Source organism: Clarias gariepinus, chromosome 1, assembly GCF_024256425.1.
Source record: "Clarias gariepinus isolate MV-2021 ecotype Netherlands chromosome 1, CGAR_prim_01v2, whole genome shotgun sequence".
NCBI classification, from domain to species: Eukaryota; Metazoa; Chordata; class Actinopteri; order Siluriformes; family Clariidae; genus Clarias; species Clarias gariepinus.
This window is the reverse complement of record NC_071100.1, coordinates 40,520,447-40,544,190: the sequence shown is the minus strand read 5'-3', so window position 1 is coordinate 40,544,190 and position 23,744 is coordinate 40,520,447. Positions and strand designations below refer to the sequence as shown.

At 40.8% G+C, this 23,744-nt stretch overlaps 1 protein-coding gene across 1 annotated transcript in view; it reads left to right on the top strand.

Moving 5' to 3' along the window:
• b4galt2 (UDP-Gal:betaGlcNAc beta 1,4- galactosyltransferase, polypeptide 2) overlaps positions 1-23,744 on the top strand; it is a 177,657-nt gene that overhangs the window by 129,141 nt on the left and 24,772 nt on the right. Inside the window, exon 5 of the mRNA XM_053495479.1 lies at positions 12,674-12,796. Coding sequence (XP_053351454.1) covers positions 12,674-12,796 — 123 coding nt within the window. The remainder of the gene's footprint in view (positions 1-12,673; positions 12,797-23,744) is intronic.

Genomic DNA, 23,744 nt, shown 5'->3' with positions numbered 1-23,744 from the left:
ATCGTATCTCCTGCAATATGACTATTTTGCATGCGCACATCGTGATGTTGATGCTGAAACTATGTCTTTACTAAATATTGCACAAAATGCAAAAAGGGATTTCCCAAAAATATATACTGTATAAACTCACTTCGTTTGGCTTGACGCATGCATGAAAATAATGCAAAAATGACGCACCGATGCGAACAAATTTTGAATGGTTTCCGGACCTGCTCGCAATTTATGCACATACTGTACACAACGCAGTGAGCCAGATGTAGGCACAACGTAGGCACAAGCTGGCGCTCGGTATGGCTCAGTTCGGCTGCTCGTATGCTGGAAATGCTTTCAATGCCCAGGTAAATTGTGCACATCACTAAATATTCTAAAGTTCAGTTTAGTTTTATTTATATAGCACTTTTTAAGAATGGGCATTGTCACAAAGCAGCTATACAGAATTAAACAATTATGGAAATGAGTTTAAAAAAGTCTGAGGAAATGTGTTTTAATCATAATTATCAGATTGTCTCTGATGAGCAATCCGAGGGGGCGACAAAGGCAAGGAAAAACTCCCTGAGATGACAATAGGATGAAACCTTGAGAGGAACCAGACTCAACTGGGAAACCATCTTCATTTGGTTGATATCAGATAGCAGGAGTTTATCTGCAGCCATACTGAGTGTTAGGAAGATACAAGGCTCAGATACAAAACTGTTTGTGGAAAGTCAGCTACTATGTCTGTAAAAGCCTCTGATCTAACCCTTAGCTCTGAGTCTGTGATATCTGTCTTATACAATAGGCATGTATGGTTAAACACAGTAAAGGCACTTAATGAGACACAAGCGTTGTGTAAAGCTGTTATACAGGGTGCATGTTAGAGGTGTGAATCAGAGGTAGACTTTCTGCACTGCGAAAAATGATTAGTACGGTGGAACCTTTGATTGCGAGAAACATTTTGCAAAACATAAAAAAAATAATAATACATTTTTTTTAAAATAAACGAGCCGTGTCGTGTACTGTTTACTATAACGGTGTGACCAAGTGTGTGTGGACGCACGTGCGTAAAGCCTTTTTTTATTTTGTGTTCAAGTGTAGTGACTGTTCTTAAGTAACTGTACTGGAACAACGGCCCCCGTGAAGAAGAAAAAAAGTTAAAAGGGTGAAGCAGTGCGGGAGATGAATCTGTTTAGAGGAGTGATTCAGGTTACAAAATCCAAATCAAATCAGTATTTGGTGTGACCAAACTAGAATTGGCATCAGTACACTTGCACACAGTTTTTGAGAAAACTCGGCAGGTAGGTTGTTTCAAACATCTTGGGGAACTAACCACAGATATTTTGTGGATCTGTACTGTCTCAAATCCTTTCGTCTCTTCATGTAATCCCAGCCTGACATGATAATGTTTAGATAAGGGTTGTATGGGGGCCATATCATTACTTCCAAGACTCTTTATTCCTCTCTGTGCTGAATATGGTTTTTAATGACATTGGCTGTATGATTGGGTCATTGTTCTATAGCAGAATACTTTTGGGGCCAATCAGACGCATTCATGATGGTATTACATGACAGACAAGTGCGTGCCTGTATTTCCCAGCATTGAGGACACCATTAATCCTGAACAAATCCCCAGCGAAGATCCAGCACCAAGCTTGCCAGAAACCTCCACCATGCTAAACTGTTTCCTGCAGACACTCAGCATTGTCCTGCTGTCTAGCTTTTCGACAAATAACCTGCCTCCTGCTACAGCCGAATTGTTCAAATTTTGACTCATCAGTCCAGAGGACCTGCTGTCATTTCTTTGCCATCCCCGTTCCTTTGTTTTTGCTTGAAGACGCTAAGCCTTGACTCCTTTTGGGCTGCGATTCTTCAATGATGACCACTTTTGGCCATATTGCTCTCGACAGTAGATGAATGTATCTGGGTCTCCTGGTTTCCATCTGTTCATCTTTTAATGTCAAAAGGAAATTAAGCATGGTGTGTCTTTTATCTGCTGCATTATGTATGTTTCCTTGGCTGCATATAAAGTCCTCAACATTGTCCGTTTAATGAACGGTTATAAATATAACCTCTGTTCCTTGAGGGAGAGGAATGGGGTATAACACATATCTTATGGGATATCACACCCTCTCGTGTCCTGGCGAAGCCACCTATATTCACGACGTAAAGGCAGGCTAACCTACTGTATGGTGACGTAGGCGCAGCCCCGCTATACATATAAGCCATCATCACCACAGTTTGACAGCCACTCTTTGCGGAGCAGAGCTGTAAGGCAGAGCAGCAATGTGTTGTTCTTCGTTCCTCTCCCTCATGGAACAGAGGTTATAGTCATAACTAATCGTTCCTTCATATCGTATGAGACATATTTTCACGCCCTACCGAGCATCTATGAAAGCTAGGAACATGAACCCTAATAGCTATTCAGTGCATCATGGACCCCACTGAGAAGACAGAATGAGCCACCAAGGGGGGCATTATATTAAGAAGACAAAAGTGTGCAGTGAAGACCAACTGGCTGCTGCCTTACCACTTCCTGGGCTAGGAAAGCAGACCAACGATCACATAAGCGCATATTCGTGCACGTACAGAGCACAAATTATGCAACTTTCCCTGCTTTTTAAAAGCAAAGAGAGGGGGGCAGTAGCTATGAAGGTCGAAGTTCATAGAGTTATAATATAAGTGGGGACAAGCTTGGGTACATACAGTAAGCCACGTTTGTCTCACGTTTCAAACCCTTAGCAGTAAAACGAGTACAAGATGGATGTACGGACAAAGCGTAAAGATCATCCACTTGTTTAGCAGATGATGATGATGATAAAAAAAAACAGTAGTCCTGTTGTATTTGTAATGATTTTTATATCCACAGACTTATTTTGTAGAAATTCAGTAGACCACACAGGGCCTCAAGCACTAACAATAAATCCCAAGATGGAACACTAACACCTAACTGTGGGTTGCAGACCTCTGTTCCTCCTAAGAAATACTTTGGAAAACTGAAATTGGGGAACATTATGTTCTTGCCACCATCGTTCAAAAGTTTGCCAGTTAAAAGCATATAAACCTCTAGTCGACAAGCCCCGGGCCCATTGTCTCAACCACATTTGGAGGAAAGCCCCTAGCTTTGGATCTTTCAACAGGTAGGCATGCCAATATTAAATTTCAACAGGTGAAGCGAATGAGTTTATAGTGCGAGCGATCCAGCCTGTTTATACCTCAATTGGGTTGTCTGTTTTGTTATGTGACCACACCCCTCTCATGAGGAGGCATTGAGCGCCCCATCCGCTGAGAGAGGCATCCCACGACGCAACCTGCCGAAATGACACCCTGTCTATCCTGTCTAAGTCCTGACATAATGACCCGGGTTCACTCCAGGGCAGAAGAGCTGACATGCATGATGGAGTCACCATCAGTCTTCTGTTGAGTTGGCGCAGTACACACAGGCAGTGAGAGCTAACCAAGCATTTAAACGCTGGCATGTTTAGCAGCCCAAAAGGCATTTATAGATGCCATCATCCCCATTAGCTGTAAAAACACTTCTAAATGAAGTTGAATTGAAACAGTTTAAACAGATGGGGACAGTGCTGAAATGCGGCTATTCTGCATTCTGACAGATTCACTTAGCTGGTAACCGAGGATATCTAGGGATCTAGGAATAAGAACTGCTAACTCAGAGTCAGTGATCTTTTCTGCATGTATACTGAAAACCCAGAGTCTGAAGGTGCTCCCAGAGCTCTCTCCACTGGCTCTCTGTGGCTAACTATTAGCGCACGGTCGTCTAAATAGTGCAGTATGAAAATGCCTCTCTCACGAAGAGGAGACAGCGCCACCTCAACAAACTTTGTAAACGCGTGGGGAGCTAGCGACACGCCCTGGAAGGCGAGGAGCAACAGTGTCTCCCTGCTTCTGAGCTCCTCTCTCTTCACAGTTTGAGCTAGAAAGAGTATGGATTTTTCCTCCTGGCCACTGGCTTTCAGGAGAGCCAGGTAGCGGGTCTTTATTCCTGGCCAACTGGCGTGGGGATTGCCTGGGAGGTTTACCCGTTAGAGAGCTCGAGCTGGCCAATGGTGGCAGTCTCTCGGGAGGTGGCCTCAGGTTGGTGATTTCATTTTTGTTTAAGGCGGCTTGTGCTTTACCTCCAGTTCCTCTCTCAACACCTAGGTTTGTTTTCATTTAAACTCAACCTTAAACTGAATGGCTTCAAATGACGGACCAAACAAACCCTCAGCAGAAACCGGTTCATTCTGGTACTGTAGATGGCCCTGTCTCTGTCTGGGATGTCTGAGATTGTGAGCCATGGATACCTCTGTGAAATGAAGTCTGTCACGGTCCTGACTTCGTAAAGCAGCGGACAGAATAGGCTCTTCTGAGGCTTTAGCAAACCGAGCTCTGCCAAACATATTGCTGGATACGTCTGAAGCAACATAATAGAATTTAGCGCACGGGTGGTGCCAGCTTGAGCATGGTAAATTTTCTCAAGCTGGGTGGAGGAAAACCTGCAGTGTTTTGAGGGAAGGACAATAGGACCAGACTCCAAAGTGCAAAATAAGCCGCCAAAGCTCCCTAATCAGCTTCTCTTTTTTTTTTTTTTTAAATACTGTTCATAACTCTGCTACTGTGATATGCGTAGTCTGCGGTTTGCCCCATGGCGACATCAGCCAAAAGTCTGGAGACATACTCCACATACCCCATCTGCCCAGCTAAGAATGGGGACTTACTGTATGCCGTAAGGTCGTCGTCTCTGTAGGTAACACGGGCAAAGCTGGGACTGCTAATTGGTAGAGGAGGGGTCATGCAGAGAGACCCTGTTTTTCCCCAGTACTTTGTCCACAAACATGACCCACCTTTCCCCTGTTGAACGCCGGAGCTGACGACAGAGCGCACATGACTCGAGCTCAGCTAGCGCTCTCCTAGCATAGGGAATTCCCAAGCAGACAGGGCATGCTTCGTCCTTCTCGTGCAAAGAGAAGCTGCATCTCTAAGGACAGGGACAAATAGCTGACTTCTTCTTCGACACATTAGCTTCTACACTCATTGTAGTTAGCTGCGTTAGCACAGCTAAACACAAACTAATCAGATTGAGATATAGCTAGTACTCTAATGGACAATGCGTTTAAAATTAGCGCTCCACAGATAGACAACTCACAAACTATGAAGCTGTTTTTGCTAACACCAACAAGAACAGTTACGCTGATTTTAAGCCAAGTCCGCAGAACAAGTTGTTCCCAGTGAGGTGAAAAGCCTAAGAACTGACAGTCAACTGTGGCTTATATGTACAGTATGTTGTGGTTATTTCAGCACACAGGTTTTCCTGCCCTTATGGTGTGAATAAAGATGTCTTCAGCTCTGACACGAGAGGGCGGGATCTCCCATACGATATGTGTTGTACCTTGTGAATCGACTGAAAGGGAACTACCTTGTATCTTGTTGCTGTTCTCAGTCTTGCCATGGTTTATGTATGACCTGGGGCATGAAACTGTCTTCCACAACCTCACCTTGGTGGCAGAGTTTGGCTGTCCCTCACAAAGTAAGTGTCCTACGCAGATGATGATCATTAGCACCTGGTTGGTATAATTGGTTAATCATACACCTGAATCTTACAAAATCCTCTACTTACTGTGCAAGTGTAAGAATCGATGCTTCTTTGAAGCCAGAGGGTAATTACACCAAATATTGATTCGATTTAGAATTTTTTTCTGTTGGCTCAATTTACATTAAAATGTTTATCATAGTTTGAGTTTTATAGTTTATAACATTTCTTCACACCTTTTTACAACTTGTGCACAGTATTGTATTTTTTCAAGGATTTCTTTTAAATGTTTTAAAAGTGTAAATCGAATTTTATTAATAAAAAAACTCACCCATTAAGTAAATTAATTGAATAGACCAACAGAAAATGTATTAAACTGCTATTAAATATAGACTGTATAATTTGTAATATATCATATGTTTATAGCTAGCACAGGTTGTGTGTAATATTTGTTTGAAGTCAGGGAAGGAGCAGAGTGGATTATGTGAGCTGACCTTCAGACACACAAACTTTAATTTTTGGTACCGAAGAAATGAATGAAAGTTATTAACTTGAAGATTGTGTAAGCCTTAATAGCTGAGGATATAAAAGTGCACAGGAAGGGTTTCTGAAGTTTGCATTTTAAGGGTTGATGAACACTTAACAGCGTGCCATTCTCCTTTAGCTGAAGATGCAGGTCTTTTTTCATTAAAGTCTATCTTTTTAATATATGACATTTTTTTCTTGCCCTCATCATTACTCTTTATAAGAGCTGAGTTAAACCGTTAAACTGTACAATTTTTGCAGAGGTTTAAGGACATTATGACCCAACCACAGACTGTGATAATGTATTTTCAGTGAAATCTTATGATTGAAATACTCCCATGATAGACATATGATTTTAGAAAATTGCGACATTGCACTGAATCAGCGGCGTTTGAGAAAATTATTGTTATAAGATGTACGACTTTTGGCAGCAAGAGGACAATTGAGCTGAAAAATCATACAGTTTAAACCCAGCTTTTTTAAATGTGCCACAGGAATGCAAGTTTCCTTCATATATTCTCATATCACGGTTATTTCTCCCATCAGGAGCTGGGGGCTGGGAGCAGGCTAATGCTCATCCATTATGTCAGAGGAGATTCTAGGCTCAGATTCCTGCTGTGTCTATAAAATGCTTGCAAATGTTCTGTCCTAAAGTGCCTATGCATTGCTGAGGTGTGTGTTCACCATACCAAACACCAACAAGTTAATTTAATTGCACTTTGAGCAGTGTTACTGAATGACGATATATTATTGTATATATATTGTCGGCTTCCACGTCCAGGATCTGGGTTCGATTCCCACCATCCTGGTCATGTTCTTTTGATGTTTGGTGAGTTTTCTCCTGGTACTATGGTTTTTTTCCACAGTCCAAACACATGCAGATCAGGCTGATTGACATTCCCAAATTGCCCATAGTGTGTGAATGTTGACTGGCGGTCCTACCATGGTTGTACAGTGGAAATAAATACACTGGTCACCACGGTTTTAATTGGACTACAGAGGTTCCTAGATGGATTATTATTATTTTATTATTATTATTATTATTATAATATCATTAACTACTGCTAATAATAATATATTACCATCATCATGCATTAACACTGCTTTGAGAGCTAGGGCTTTTTGTTGTTGTTTAAGCAAAACACCAAGAAGATTATCAGTCCATGGCTGCTTTACAATGCCACAACCGTTACTGTACAGCATGCTTTTACCCAGTCAGCATTTCATCAAAGCCTGTAGCTCGTCTGGTCCACAGTTCATGCTTGTCTATAGTGTTTGTTCAGAAGGTGGCTCCTTTGAGCCTTTGTGTAAATTTCCTGACAAGGTCGGGATCTGGCACTCATTAATAAGTCAGGTGTTCTTTTGAACAAATCCTGAAATGTGACTCCAAAGCCTTGATTGCACTGTTTTTCCTGTTCCAGCAGATGGTCTCATTAATGTCAGCTTGTTGTCTGTGTGTCTAGTTTTGTACTCATGTCCTTGCTGTTGGCAGTTTTGTATGGATGGATATGTTTTGCTGTCATTTTCTCAGCTATTTACACATATACACACACACCAACACAACTATGGTGTGTTGTAGCCCAAGGCGAACTCCAGGCATCTACCCATGCCTGGCCTCAATGGGTGTCTTTAGGAGATGCTCACTTCATGTTATCATAATGAACCCTTAACTCAGGATTTTTTTTTTTTGCAGGTTTTACTTTCCAGCATGCCTTTTTTTTTAATCATGCTATCCATGTACACCAGTATAGTGTCCTCTTTCCATTCAAGCACACTTGTTTTGCCCTGATTTGCTAAAATCTCAAAGAAAGAGTTCTAATTTGCATCTTTAGTTGTTGTTTGTGCTAATTACTTTTGATAGTCGAGGCAACATTATTTTGCTAAAGAGTAAACTGAAACATGCATCACGTATGCAATAATCTGTCTTGTGTTTCCTGTAAATGTGTTTAGTAGTAATAAAATGTGAGCCTAAAATAAAGCAGCGGAGACATCGGCGCTCTATTCATTAAATACAACGATTCAACCCGGGACTTTTTAATTCAACCCGGGACTTTTGACTGTGCAGAAGAACATATTATAGGTATAAGGGGACAAACTACCTTTATTTCTCTACACATTAAGTCTTAAATAAGACGTTCGAGTTACAAATTTCTTTTTTTTTTTGTCTAATAAGTTTTATTGAGAAACCAAGATTTTGAAGATTAATTTACAATTTCACATCCTTTGTTTCTATTACATGTACAAAGAATACAATTAAAGTGGAAAAGAAAGATAATAAAAACAAAACTGAATAAAACAAAGACCCACATCACAAACCATCCCTTACACAACCTGTTTACATTAGTTTGTAAAGTATGATGAAAATGAATATTAAAACATGAAATCATGCATTAATCCGAAGGGTTTAAATCAAGGTAACAGAGAAAAGGATGCCAGATTTTGTCAAACTGCTTAAAGTTGCCCTTCAAACAATACCTAATTCGTTCCAAATGTAAAGTAGAAATAATTTCTCCAAGCCATAGCGTACATGTAGGAGCCTCTTTTTTCCTCCAAAATACCAGTATTAACTTCTTGCCTGTAATTCAACTGTATGCAAGCAGTTTGTGTTGTGCTCCTGATAATGAATGCATACCTTCAGAAAATCCCAGGATCAAAAGTGCCGCAATTGCACCATAGATTTACAAATTTTTAATGATATGAACGGACTGTGGATCTACGAACTTTCCTAGATGCGAACAAATCACAGTACTAGCTCACGTGTATTGTTAAAAAAAAAAAGATATTGCAGTGCACTGGATACCAATATTTACAATTATATACAATATTTTCAGTATATGAATATATAAAATGCTTAAAGTCTGGTATATACTGTGTGTGTGTGTGGTTGGGGGAAAATATGAGTCGGCCTTTTCGGTTTCAATGATTGAGTCCAGGAGCACAAATGGCTGTTGTGTAAAGCGTTTCCGGTGGTGAAAAGTCCTGTAAAATCTCAACAAAACAGAAGTCATAGTATAATACAGTGGAAAACAACATTGATATGCTTTACATTGTATATTCGTTAAAAAAACTTTTTTTTTAGATTGAAATTTTTTTTTTTATTATCACGGTATTTTTTTAAATTATATCGATGTCACGGTATTTGACGGTCTTTTTTTTCCATGCATGATTAGGTGTTAACCCCATTTCCTAATAAATTAGAGAATAATTCCTGCAGTATATTGACTTACATTTACCGGACTAGTATTAACCCAGGACTAGTATTAACCCAGGTTTGATTGGTCTCACAAAATGCTGCTGTTCACAAAGAGGTGACAGTGGCACTCATAATTGTAATGAGGTGAAGAAATCAAAATTCATGACTTGCAGTCAAAATACACAACACTTTATTGTGCAAGTTTTGCAACTTGGAAACATCTTTAAGCTGCTACAATGTAAACAATATGTCCCCTGTAACTGCGAATTGAAAACTTTATCCACTGGACTTACATTAAGGCAAATTAGCTGAAACAGGTAAATACAAAAGGAGTGAAACTTTTCACTTTGTGAAACATTAATAATTAGGGATGCACCGAAATTTCGGCCGCCGAAAATTTTCGGCCGAAATAGCATTATCGGTTTCGGCCGAAACGTAAGAAAGCGCCGAAAATAAAAGCCGAAATTGTCGCCACGCCTCTCTCATCCTCCCGTCTCGTTCGCGCTGTCATTACGCATCAAACACGGAGTATGTCGGCGGTTTGGAAGCACTTCAAAGTTTCAGATGAGGACAGCAAAGTTGCAATATGCAACATTTTTTTAATACAAACAAAAAGAAAATATTTTAAACATGTTTTTTAATTAAGCCATTTTCGGTTTCGGTATCGGTTTTCGGCCAAGTGCATCCAAAAATTTCGGTTTCGTTTTCGGCCCAGAATTTTCATTTCGGTGCATCCCTATTAATAATATTACTTCAGTATTAATATTATTAGAGAGCGGTAAAATGTCTTTAGCTAAGTGGAAAGTAATAGCGCTGGTAATATCGTTCCACCGTTTGCTTTTCTTGTCATAGACAGTCACCTTAGTAAACGCGTCTTTGAGTGACATCTGAGTCGCGTTTTGTGTTGCAGTGCCGACTTTATCATCACCTGCAGATGTGGAAGAGGATGCATTCTAGGACATGTTTGTGACGGAGGTGGTGAAGCAAATTGCTGGTGTTGCCTCCTGCGGCTACAACTTTAGCCCGACAACATTTACATACTGTATGATGGTTGTTTGATCAACATCAGAAGTCGAAGTATTTCCACATAACCGACATGGCTCCTCTTTTTGGAAGAAGTTCCTCTTTGTCTGTGACATTTTCTTCGTCCATGCTGTTCACCGCTCAACACACACAGGCTGTGCTTTCACCGCTCTCATGCAGACGCATACGGTTTGTTTGGTACCACTGCAAAACAATCCCCCTCTCAAACAATGTCTCGCGGTGGGACGTTCCACCGCTCTGTGTTCCCGACGCTTTGTATGCACACACTCACCGGTATTGGGGTATATGAAAAATTAATTTCATTTTTTTTTTTTTAAAACACTGGTATTCGGTATAAAAAGGTATACCGCCCAGCCCTAATATCCGTGTCAAAGGTATATAAGTCTCACTTAGCCGGACTTAAGAACAATTCCGACTTATGAACATGCTCCCAGAACAAAACTTGTTCGTAAGTCAGGGACTTTCTGTAAAATAGTACAAACTGTCTTTATTTTTCTACATAATCCCGCTCTTCAGTAATGCATACATTTCAGCGTTTCATTAGTAATTGAATAGCACCAATTTAGAATGTTTTATCAAAAATCAGTACTCCAGAGCTATAATTGGACTGCCTGCTTCTGGTCCGAAATGCCGGCCTCCCAGGAACTCCTTTAATGGCCACAACATGTAGAAATGGCTTAGAGAGATGTCAGGACTGTACGGGGGATGTTGCAGTAACTTTAATGTGTAAGCGGTTTTTGGGAATGACTGTCTCTACAGTTCCCCACAGACCGATGCATCTCTCTTTTAAATAACTTGGAGACAAGTTATCTGTCAATTTTTAAGGGCTAGGCATTTCACTTGCTCAATGTTCACAGAAACAACTGCAGTAGGCTCTAAGCCACCTTAGCCAGGATCATCATTCACAGCCTTCTTGATAACATTTGCATCATTCACTACTTACTGTGGCCAAGGGTCTCGTCACCATACTGTGCTTGAAGTCTTCTGTAAATGTCAGTTGATGTTATGCCTTCTTTCATGACAAATTTTATCACAAGTCCCATTATAAAAATAAATGACTTTACAGGCTTTTGAATGCTCTGGTATAGAAGTGAATATGTGGCTCGAAAATAAAATGTTACCCTGAATAGAAAACGCAACCAAATTTCACACATTAAAAAGCAGATTTTGCTTAGATACTCTGCCTTTTATTATCAGAGTACCCTGATAAAGATGTTATTACTAAAAGGTGCACAAAAGACTAGTCTTCTTTTTTTTTCCGGAATAAAAAGTTCATTAGCAAATTAACACATACATCTATAATGATTTGTGCAGGTGTTCTGAGCACTCTGATATTAACTGGATTTAAATTGTAAAACAGTGGTTCTGAAATATAACTTGGTTTAAATTAAGTCTGTTCCTCTCTTTAAAATCTAGTACCTTTCTCCTTCTTGGCATGAACCTCAACTCAGGCATGCATTCAGATCTCTGCAGGATTTCACACGTCACTGAGGTCGTGCAGTTGAATTGTCGGCTCGAAAGTCTAAAGTCAGTCCTCTGTCACTTCCCTCTGTGTTTGAACTTAAAAGTCGTTTGGAGCTCAGTGGAAGTATTCTGCACTAATAGCGCTTCCGCTTTCAGGACCCAGTGTCAGATATACTGTTAGATCTGGGAGAGACAAAAAACAAAAAAAGTGTAATGCTGGAAGAAAGAGGGTCGGGAAGGGAAGCAGATGTCATTTCAGATTCAGGATTCTACCGAGGATGAAGTCTGTCTCCCAGTTCACTCATGCGTGACCGAATTGTGTCAAGTTCAAACACCTCAGTCGGCAACTCGAGTCGGTTTCTTTTGTGTTAAATCCAGGGAGGGACTTGAAGGATTATTGCTTTACATCTAATGTCAGCTCAGTGCAGAGATATGGTGCTTAATGAAGCCTACAAAGTATGCAAGACATTAGTGATCAGAATGTCAAGCTTACTGGCGGTATTTCCATGTCCCCCTAAGGGCTGAAGAGCACATGCGCCAGAATTTCTTAATGGTAACAAGTGACGTTAGTCACTTTTTAAAATTATGTCATCACCTACCTTCACTGGCTTTGTTCCTTAATTTAAGAGAGTGTTTTATTTCCCAGCAGGGTGGAGGTATTGCTTGTCAATAAACATTTGTTTTTTTATTTCCGACTGTGTACCCTGGAGCTATGAGACGCCAGTGCTACATGCTGTGCCATTTCGCCATCCTATATTTTTTCTGAATAAAGCTACGAAATTACCACTAAGTCAAATGCCGACTTTAACATTTCTTTTTAATTACTGTTTTTCTAACATTTCCTTAATAATGGTAGTAATTATGCCCAAAATGCCAGTGTGTGGATTAACGTTTGAGTACCTGCTGTGAACTGTTTGTGTCTGACAGCTTCTTTTGTCTTTCAGATTACCGTATGCGGGATATTTCGGCGGAGTCTCTGGCTTGAGCAAGAAGCAGTTCCTCAAAATCAATGGCTTCCCCAATGAGTACTGGGGATGGGGAGGGGAAGATGATGACATCTATAACAGGTGAAGTTCACTCTCTGTCTCTTAACAAATGAACAAATCACATCTGATGACTGAAGCTTTATAGCTTCAGGTTCTCATCTTGAGTAACATGCCGAGTTGTCACCCTTTGAATCATAAAAATGCCCTTCCTTTCTCAAGGATACACTTTTCTACTACAGAGTGTCATTATTGTAGAAGGACCTGCAGATATTTGCTGTTTTTAACTACATCCTGGCTCAGGCCGCAGATGCACATGGTTGCAGGAGTGGAGGAGGCAGGCTATGAAATGCATTTTTCGGATTTTTCACTGTAACACACACCAGCAGCATAACAAATGGCTTTGTCACAGTTTAACAGATAGCTGCTTCTGCAACGGCTCTTGCTTTTCACCCTGGTCTGGTGATTGGTAAAGTTCTTCCTCCTCAGTTAATGCAGCTTAGACTAGAGAAAACGGCACATGCTCTCAGTGACAGTAGGGAGACAGACATACACAGAGAAAGTCTAATACGTATGTGTGTATCCCAAACAAGACAGGCCCATAGAGAGGCAGGCAGACAGACAGACAGACAGACAGACAGACAGACAGACAGACAGACAGACAGACGCATAGTTTGTACATAGATTCAAAAAGAACTTGTTGTGTCTGTGTTTCTGTAGACAGACAAAAAAAAATGGACATACAAAGACAGGAACTTTCAGGAAATATATTGCAGATATTCAGACACATAGTCAGACAGGCACATATACACGTAGACAGTCACATAAACACATAAACACAGACCAGCAGACACATAGCCTCCTCCAGAAGGAACGTATCGGGGTGTCAATGTACTGTAAATACCTCGTTTGCTTTTTTTCCCCCTAGACACTGAAGACATTTGGGTTTGAGATCAAAACATAAATATCATACGATAGATCAGAATTCTTTATATTATTTATATATATGGTTAATTTATATTCACCATCGGAACTGCTTTACTGGACAGCTATTTTCTATCATCATGCTCCCGGACTGATTTATTGAAACCGGTGAGGCCGACTCATTTTTCCCACACCACCACATGCACACACACACACACAATATACTGGACTCTAGACATTTTATACATTCACTTACTGTACACACTGAAATGATTTTATGTAATTGTAAATGTTGATATCTGGTGATTTCGTGATTGAACCGGAAATAGAACCAAAGTTTGTTCGTATCTAGGGAAATTATAACTCGATTGTTCGTAAGTCGGGGAATTCCTGTATATTGGTACAGATGAAGCCACCTGGACCTGCCGTAATCAACTGAATGCTTTTCAGTTCCCAGGAAGGTTCCAGGCACTCAGGTTTCTTATTGCCAGAAAGGCGTGTCTAGATTTCACAGTAAACAAACCAATTAAAGACCCATTTATTTATTTACAGGGTTCCCCCATTAGATCTCAAGATCTCTTCTCAAGAACACATTAACACGTAAATCAACGCCTGACATTTTACCGACAGTAAACAGAGGTGGGAATTAGGGTTAGCCATTGGGTTATGTTCGCTCCTCTTGACAACTTTAAAATGGATAAAAGCATGCAAGGAGTTTGACTGACAAAAAAAAAAAAAAAAAAAAAAATTATCTGCCTACCCTGATGTTGCCAAAAATAAATAATAAATACAACGATAACAGAAAGAACTTAATATAACAAATGAACATTCTAGGATTTCAGAAAAATTTGCTGAGCTTCATTTAACAGAGGATGAGTTTTTGTGTGCGTGTGTGTGTGTGAGCAGCAGCACTATTTCCCCATTAAGATATATACAGTATAGGCCACCGAGTGGCGCAGTGGTAAAGTGCTCGCCCTATCATCCGGAGATCGCTGGTTCGAACCCCGGGTGATGCTGTTTTCCTCTCACAGCCGGAGGCACAGAGAGAGCTGATTGGCCGAGCTCTCACAGGGGGGAGGGATGAGAAGTCTTACGAACAATAGAGTTATAATTTCCCTAGATACGAACAAACTTTGGTTCTATTTCCGGTTTAATCACGAAATCTCTCAAAGGGGAGAGGGATGAAAGGTACTCGCGCTCCCACATCAATCACGGCTCTACAGCCAATCAGGGGCGTCTGTGAGCTCGCGCACGCGAAAGGAGCAGCTAGCGTTTTCCTCCGAGTGTGTTACTCCGCCCCTAACGGTGCGTGAGCAAGCAGTTCGAAAAAGATGCGGTCGGCTGACTTCACGCTGTTCGGAGGAAACACGTGATAGTCTTCGCCCTCCCGGCTGAGTGGTCGTAGTAGCCTTAATGTGGGAGCCCCCTAGTGACGGGGAAGAATTGGCTACGACTAAATTAGGGGAGAAAATTGGAAAAAAATTATATATATATATATATATACACTATAGTCAAAATTTTGCATTTAAAAAAATTTTTGCATTTAAAACCATTGCATTTAAAACCATTCTAACCATTTAGAAAAGACATGTAAATTAAGTAAAATATTTTTAAAAATAGACATTATACATCATTTAACCTTAATTTTTTATTCCTCTTGGCACCGGCTGCAAAAGTGGTTCTGTTTTCTTTTTGCTAGCGTTCTTGCTAACATTTTTGGGACCCATGGTGCTATGTCTGTGTCACTAAAACTTGGACAAAATGCAAAAAATCCCACAAAAAAATATGCTTTGATTGGCTTTCTGCTGACGCAAACAAGTTCTGAACAGCTCTCGGATATACGCGCGACTTAGCTGCCGTTCGGCTCAGTTAGTTCGCTCGAGGCAAATTTTTTGCAAAGATTCATAAGGCAGGGTGTTCATATTGTATGCAGAGGTACCACTGTATTATATGGTCTCTTTTGGCTGTCGCCGTGCGGATACAACTCCTATGACAAATGCAGAGGTGAACAAACACACACCTCTCCTTCTTCAAACACGCGCACCAGTAGCACATTAAGCGTTTGTGCATCAGCGTTGTCTTGTAAATGGAGGATTAAACATATAAACTTTTTGCCGCAGTATAGAAAGTACTAAAGCCGCCTTTAAATCTCACATTGCTCAGTTCAGCACCATTGCTCGACTTGTCTTTGAGCACAGCCGGTTTCTTTGAATAAACTACAGTACGAGTCTGTGTGCAACAGCTCACCTGGTCGAAAGCAGTAAAGCATTTAGAATGTAATACAGGCTGCTGTAAGATGGACACTGTCCACTGTCCACTGCTATCAGCTGTTTTTAAACTCTACTTTACAAATTGCAAAAGAATTAAACAAGTTCTGTAATTTAGTAAATATTCTGTAAAAGCAAAATCTTTGCATTGTTTCTGTACATGAGATCAGGTTTATCGTTCATTTAAGGTAAGATTATACAGTAGGTTGTTATATTCAGACAGGTTAAGTCACTCCTAATCAGTGGAACGCCAAAAAACACAAAAGCATCAAAATATAAGGCATTGTACAGTACTGGCAGTACTAGTACATTTAGTACATTTAGGCATTTGGCAGACGCGCTTACCCAGAGCGACTTTTTTTTTAATCTCATTACACATCTGAGCACTTGAGGCTTAAGGGCCTTGCTCAAGGGCCCAACAGTGGCAACTTGGTGGTTGTGGGGTTCGAACCTGGGATCTTCTGAACCATAGTCCAATGCCTTATCCAATGAGCTACCCCTGGCCCCAGTACAGTACTACATTACTGTATGTAATATTAAGAGTTTCACCATTCACCATTGCACATCTTGAATTTTACTATGGATGTTGTAAGCCAATAAAATCTTAAATTTAGCTAAATTAAGGAGCAGATTGGACATAAGGAAACATAAGGAGCAGGGTGATCACTGCTTTGTGGCGATCTGAGGGTATTCCGCTTTGATTTTAATCCGTCGGCAAGTTGAAAAAGTGTTCAAATCGGCAGATTTTTAAAGACACATCTATTATACAGGGGAGGCTTGGAGCATGTGAGTGACCTATTCCAAGTGCAATAAACCTGTAATTTAGGTGGGACACATGTCATTTTCTTTTAAAAGCGTTCTTTTTGTTGAAAGTCTTAGAGTAATAACCAGCCTAATGCACCTGGTTGACTTTTTGGATAGAAAATTCACTGAAATTATTATTTCAGGCTCCTTATTTGCTTGTTTATAGAAGTGAGTCGGGACCACATACTTATTATTTAGGCACTGATAATTAAAAATGTGGACATTGTCAATGTACAGTTGGTCAGTGTGTACACTTGGCTGTACTACGTTGTTCTTCCCATGACGATACTTTGACAAGACTGATGGACACACGGACAGACAGAAAAACAAACAGATGAATAAATATATTATTTCAGTGAAATCCTTCTTTCTCTCTCTCTCTCTCTCTCTCTCTCTCTCTCTCTCTCTCTCTCTCTTTCTCTCCTCACTGGCTTGTATGTTGTATAAAAAAGCTAAAAAGCTTTTATACTATAAATGTTGTTACTGCAGTAGCTCTAATGGATTACAGAATCTGGCTTTCCCTTGAGTGTGCCTGCTCACAAGGGCTATTTTTATAGCAGATGATAAGATGGCCAACTGTTTTAAGTCTTTCTTATAGAAGTGCTAATCAGGCATGAGTACGCACCGTGCTCTTGAGGTCCAGTAAATTCAGATTCATTTACGATTAATTTTATTTAGCATTTCATGGATGTTGTCTCCGTGCCAGAGCTTTACCAAGTTGTTCAGAATGCAAGCCTTTCATTTTTAAAAATAATTTTAATGCAAAAATGATCCTTGACTCTTTATTTTTCATGGTCATTAAGCATGCATCTGGAGACAGATCACTTCTCTAGACTGGTGAAGTGCAGGAAGTTTGGACTCCAGGGTGTTCGCTCTACTTTCCACTCTCTCCTCTTCCATTCTCCTCACGCGCACTGTTCCGCTCCATTGCTTCCCTTCAAAAATAGCTAGTTTGGCAGCTCACGGCTAAAAACTGGGATCATCTGTCATTCTGAGCAACGTCTCTCCCTCTGAAAGGCCTGCAGCCGAACACTACTTAACTTATCAACCGAGGTATCTTATGCACCGTCACTGGTCAACTGAGTGTCAAAGAATATTCGCGCATTACCCAGCTGCTGTGAAATCAGCAACAAAAATATCCTGTGTGAGGGGCAGAGTGGAAGTCTTTACCTGTTAACATATTAGCAGTGAGTTTATAAAAGTCTTTTTTTGTTACAAAGCCATTAAATCAGGACAGACTAAAAGATCGAGAAATGTTATTCTGCAGTCATGTCTTGCTAATGCGTTGCTTTAGCAGGGCATGGAGCTCAAAGTTTGTAAAATCCCCTACTAGCAAATCTCAGAGGCCTGAGCGAGAGAGATGAAAGCTCTGTTGTGTCAGGCGTGTTATATAATAGCTCATGCTTGAGAGAAGTATATGTTAGATGCCCTACACTATCATTCTTTCTGGAAAGATTTCACACTTAAACCAATTGTGTCCCAAACCGCGGTTGATCTGTACACAGGGCACAAGGCGGGGTACACTCTGCACAGGGTGCCAATCCATCACAGGGCAAACACACTTTTACACACTCCAGGCAATTTGGGAATGCCTAATCCGCATAATTTTGGACCGTTTAAGGCCTCCGAGTGGCGCAGTGGTAAAGCCCTATTGTCCCGAGATTGCGAGTGCGATTCCCGGGTGATGCTGTAACCTCTCGCAGCTGGAGGTCTAGAGAGAGCTGATTGGCCGAGCTCTCTCAAAGGGGAGGGATAATAGGTACTTAGTGCTCCCACATTAATCACGGCTCTACAGCCAATCCGGAACGTGTGTGAGCCCATGCAAGCAGAAGGAGCAGATAGTGCTGTCCTCCGAGTGTGTTACGCCGCCCCCAACGGTGCATGAGCGAGCAGTTTAAAAAGATGCGGTCGGCTGGCGTCACATGGTTCGGTGGAAACGCGGACTGTAATAGTCTTCGGCCCTCCCGACTGAGTGGTAGTAGTAGCCTTAATGAGGGAGCCCCCTAGTGACCGGGAGCAATTGGACACGACTAAATTAGGGAGAAAATCAGGAAAAAAAATTCACCCTTTTAAGAAAACCAGAGTAGCCAGAAGAATCTCACCAAGCACATGGAGAACATGCAAACTCCACACACAAAGACCTGAGGCGGGAATCGAACCCTCAACCCCGGTGGTGCATGGCTACAGTGATGGTTTCTGCGCCACCATGCCACCTAGGTCTTTTGTTAATTATTTAATTATTTTTATTCCAGGTTTGATTTCCAACTCGGGTCTGTGGGCATGGAATTTACATGTTCTCCCTGTGCACATGTATGCTAATGATACATAAAAATAAATAAATAAATAAAAAGAACGAATGTCTCCATCACACATGCACTGCCCTTGGGCTGATTTATTTCTCTCACCTGCTTAAGGCACATTTCCCCACTCCTTTGTGTGTGTGTTTTTTTTTTTCTTCCTAAGACACTATAGGCACAAATACAGTACTTTGTAGACTCTGTGGACCAAAATAGCTCAGAAAAAGATTTGTGGAGATGCAGGACACGGATAACTGCCCAGCAACTCTCGCCTCTGACTTGCATCGATGCACAGAACAACTCGAAGAAAATAAGAGAATATTTTTCTTCCCTGGCGAGTTCACTTATCCCCCCAGCCATGTGAAGCAAGAAGCCATGATAGTCTTAGATGTACCTGCATCTTGACGAAGAGGACAGAAGCCCTGAAGGGACAATTTTCTCCTCTTTTTCACAGGAGAATAGTGAAAGTGGCACCTGGCAGAAAGGTTCCTTAGTTGAAATGGAGTGGCGGGCGACAGGAGACTTCTCTATACATTTGTGGTTGTCAGTGTGATGGAAACAATGAGGTGAATATTTCCTGCTGTGCACCTCCGCTTTAAGTGGATTCGCTTTTTGCAGAGACACTGTGAAGTTTTACGCTCCACACAAATGGTCGATACTCGAAAAAACTGCAAGACTTCAGAATATTGTGTAGGTACTAATTATCGATGTTGCACCATTGAGTGATTGAGAGACAGCTTACAAAAGGCATATTAACACACCGACTGACTCACTGATTTGTCACTGTGAAGCGTAGGTGTCGTCTAGGACATCCCCACACCATGTGGAGGAAGAATGAATCAATAAAGTCAGTGCTTTCACACTACGGACTCGGGCACGGATCCGAGGATGCTCGACCTCAAAGTCTGGGACATTTTCTTCATGTGAGCATGTACTGTGCCTGGGCATGGATCAGCGTGCAATGCTTGAGGCCACCTTGTGCATGGTATATTCAATTATGAAAGCCAGCCGTACCAGAATATAATGTCATTAGCTCCATCTGTTTCCTACATTGTATGTTTGTGCATACATACTCGGTGCAGACGCCGAGCTCATCTGCTCATCTGCATCTCCATTGCTGATAAAGTAAGAAGGCAGGTGAAAGGGTCATTCTTGATATTTCCGACAAAATGTTAGCATGGAGGCAATTTATTCTTTGTGTTTATTGCCAACTTGCGAACCGACTAGGTGCATACTACCACCTGCTGCTAATTATATACTAGTAATTGATGACAGGATCATGAGCACCCAAGTCTCATCTCTACGTGTAGGGACCAAAGGCCAGCACGTCCGGTCTAGTTCCACAATAAAAGCTAGCATAAACCGATTAAAAAAAAATCAATGCTGGCCATGAGAGAAAGGTATCAGAACACCCAGTGCATCAAAGCCTGTCTGCCCTATCAAGGACCAACAGGCAAAGGCCCCGAAGTTGCTGACCCATGTGCCAAACTCCCCAGATTGCAATTTGAGCGGGCACCAATGGGATGTGCCGGGCAGACAAGTGAGCTCTAAGAAGACCCTACCCCACAACCCTCCTGGTTAAGATCCTGTTGTTAGACACCACAGCACACAACCAGAGGTCCTGTGTTGCAGTGGTACAGTACCTTCGCAGGTTAAGACTCTGGGCTACTGTTTAGAAGGTCCTTGGTTCAAGCACTAGCTTCAGCAGGCTGTCACTGTTGGGCTCTTGACCCTGTATCATGGCTGATCCTGTGTTCTGGCCACAGGTTAAGCTGGAATATTCGAAGAAAAAAATATATTTACTGTGCAGTAATGTATTTGTGACAAATAAAGCCACATCTGTCAGCTTTGTAGCGCAAGATGTGATGTAAAAAGTTCAATTCTTTTCTGGTAAAAACCCAAGCATCAGATGTAGAGGTTCAAATGAACGGCCGACTTTTTCTTCCCTTAAGAACTGAAAGTTTGCAAGAAATTTCCGTCGGCATACAAAGCTTGTTTGCGTCAGTGGAAGCTCAGCAAAGTGAGTTTACATATTTTTTATGCATTTTGTGTGCAAGAATTAGGGAAGATGTAGCGCCATGGGTCCCAAGAATGTTATCAAGCACGACAGCAAGAAGAAAACGGATCCACTTTCAGTTTAGTTTTTATAGCAGTCTGTGCAAAGAGGAATCATAAAGTAAGGTTAAGTGAGGTTTAATGTCTATTAATTTCATTTTTTTTATTTACCTGTCTTTTCTAAATGTGTAGATTGTTTTTATATGAAAAATATGATTATAATGTTAGAAATAAGAAATATTGGTAATATTATATGGGTGGCTGGAATGGATTATCTGCATTTACATTATTTCCCATGGGAATATATATGGGCGTTATCGCTCTAGATGCCTATTGAGCATGCGAGATACCTGAAGAGGGCCCACCCTATAGGAAATAGGAAGCAAAGCTTTTTCTGGTCATTTCTATATAGTGCAATTATACACTCATTGTCCACTGTATTTGGGACACCTGTAGACCTCCTGCATATCCATGCAGTTACCCAATCAGCCAATCATGTGGCAGCAGCAAAACAGCAAGTACGATACGTCAAGAGCTGGAGAGAACCTGTGATTTCTGTGCCTCTAAGTGTGGCATGGCTGTTGGTGCCAGATGGCTGGTTTAAGTATTTCTAAAGCTGCTAATATCCTGGGATTTTTTTTTTTTACACACAACAGTCTCTAGAGTACATTATTTTAGATTATATGCATTATGCTATCGCCACATGATTGCCCCGTTAAAAACACTGCATGAATGAGTTTGTATTAAAGAGCCCGGTAAGTCTAATGCTTTACTGTATACTTATAGTGTAGTGGAAGAATAAAATCAGGTGGAAGAAAGAATATTTATTGAAATATCATATTATATAGTGTTGTTTAAGGTAGTTATTGGTGAGAAAGCAAGAATGTTGGTGTACACGTTTTGAGTGTTTGGCTGTAGATGATCTGTGAGATAGTTAGCACAAGTGTTGATTTCCACATAAACAGACACCTCTGAAGCTCTCACACACACTGCCAGGTTCACATTTATGGCTGATAAAGATAAAGGTATCAGAAGCAGCAGTGTCTTTCTAGACTTGTATATCACACTTCCTCTGGGATGTACCAGGAACACACACACACACATGTGCGCGCACACAAGTTTCTGACACTCAGCATCTCACTAACTGAAGGGTTGTTCAATTTAACATGACCTCCCTCTTTCTCTCTCTCTCTCTCTCTCTCTCCCTTTCTCTCTCCCTCTCTCTCTCATGCTTTTTCTCTCCCTTTGTCTCTGTGATCTGTCTGAAGTCCCTCCATGCTTTCATTTCAGTTCTGGCAGAGAAGACATGAATCAGTTCTAATGATTCCAATTCCCTCCGACTCCATGGGTCTAATGCAATTAAATGAACAGCAGAGCAGATTGAGAGAGACGATGTACAGAAATACACCCTTAATCCAATCAGGGGAGGACTGGGAGAGGGACAGAGAGAGAGAAAGCGCAAAATGGATATCCAGTCAACAAAATTCATTATAACTCTTATTATTCATAGGGAAATTGCAGCATTCCCATTTCTTAAATCTTCAGCTTCGGTCTTTTCTCAGCTGCAGATAAGGCAGTTGTGGTGTTCGTGTGTTGACATTTAATAATTGCTGGGTGTTTTTTTTTCTCCCCTTATCTCCGCATTCTCTTTTTCTCTTTAGTAAGAAAAATACTCCAGCTCTTTTTACACTAATAGCTATCCACCATAAATATAGCTGATTAATGCAAGTAAAACCATTAATACATTTTTCTTTAGAGAAGCTCGCTGAAAAACGTATTTGCTCGAGATAGTTATAATTAGAGATGAAGCATTTTATATATATATATATATATATATATATATATATATATGGTGCCTAAGACTTTTGCACAGTACTATAAATATATATATAAGGTCTTAGGCACCATATTATATGCTGTACCAATTTTGTTATATATGTTTATCATGTCTGCATAAATATGTACAATATCATTCAGTATTTCCATATATAACTTATATAACACCATATATATACATATAAAAACAAATTAATCTGTATTTTACCTTTGAAAAGAATCTCGGCAGAGACACACAAACACACTAACGGAAACGCTTTTCTGTCGGGAAACTTCTTTAACAAAGAACCTCTCTACGCACGCACACACACTTTTTCACGGAATCACTGATCTTTGACAAGGAGGCAAAGAGAGAAATGAAGGAGAAAAATGACTTTTGCTTTACGCGTGTGCGCACGTGGTCACAATGTTATGTGCACGGACTGAGCATGGGAGACAATTACCCACAATCTTGCAGAGCGTGAAAGAGAGGAACCATTGGCTCTGTATGATCACATTGACGCTTGGCAGACAAAGAGCTTGCGTACTACTCGTATGTCAAGACCTCGCTTGTTTATTAAATTTAAGTTTATATCAAATTTTTGCTCATCTTGCAAAACACTCGACTAGGTTACTTGCAATCTAAGGTCCCACTGTGTGTATGTGTGTGTGTATATATATATATATATATATATATATATATATATCGGGATCTAAACCCTATTGAGCTGTTGTGGGAGCAGCTTGACCGTATGGTACGGAGGAAGACTCCATCGAGCCAATTCATCTTGTGGGAGGATCCAGAAAGCATGGGGTGAAATCTCATCAGAATATTTTGAAAAATTGACAGCTAGAATGCCTGCCAGGCTG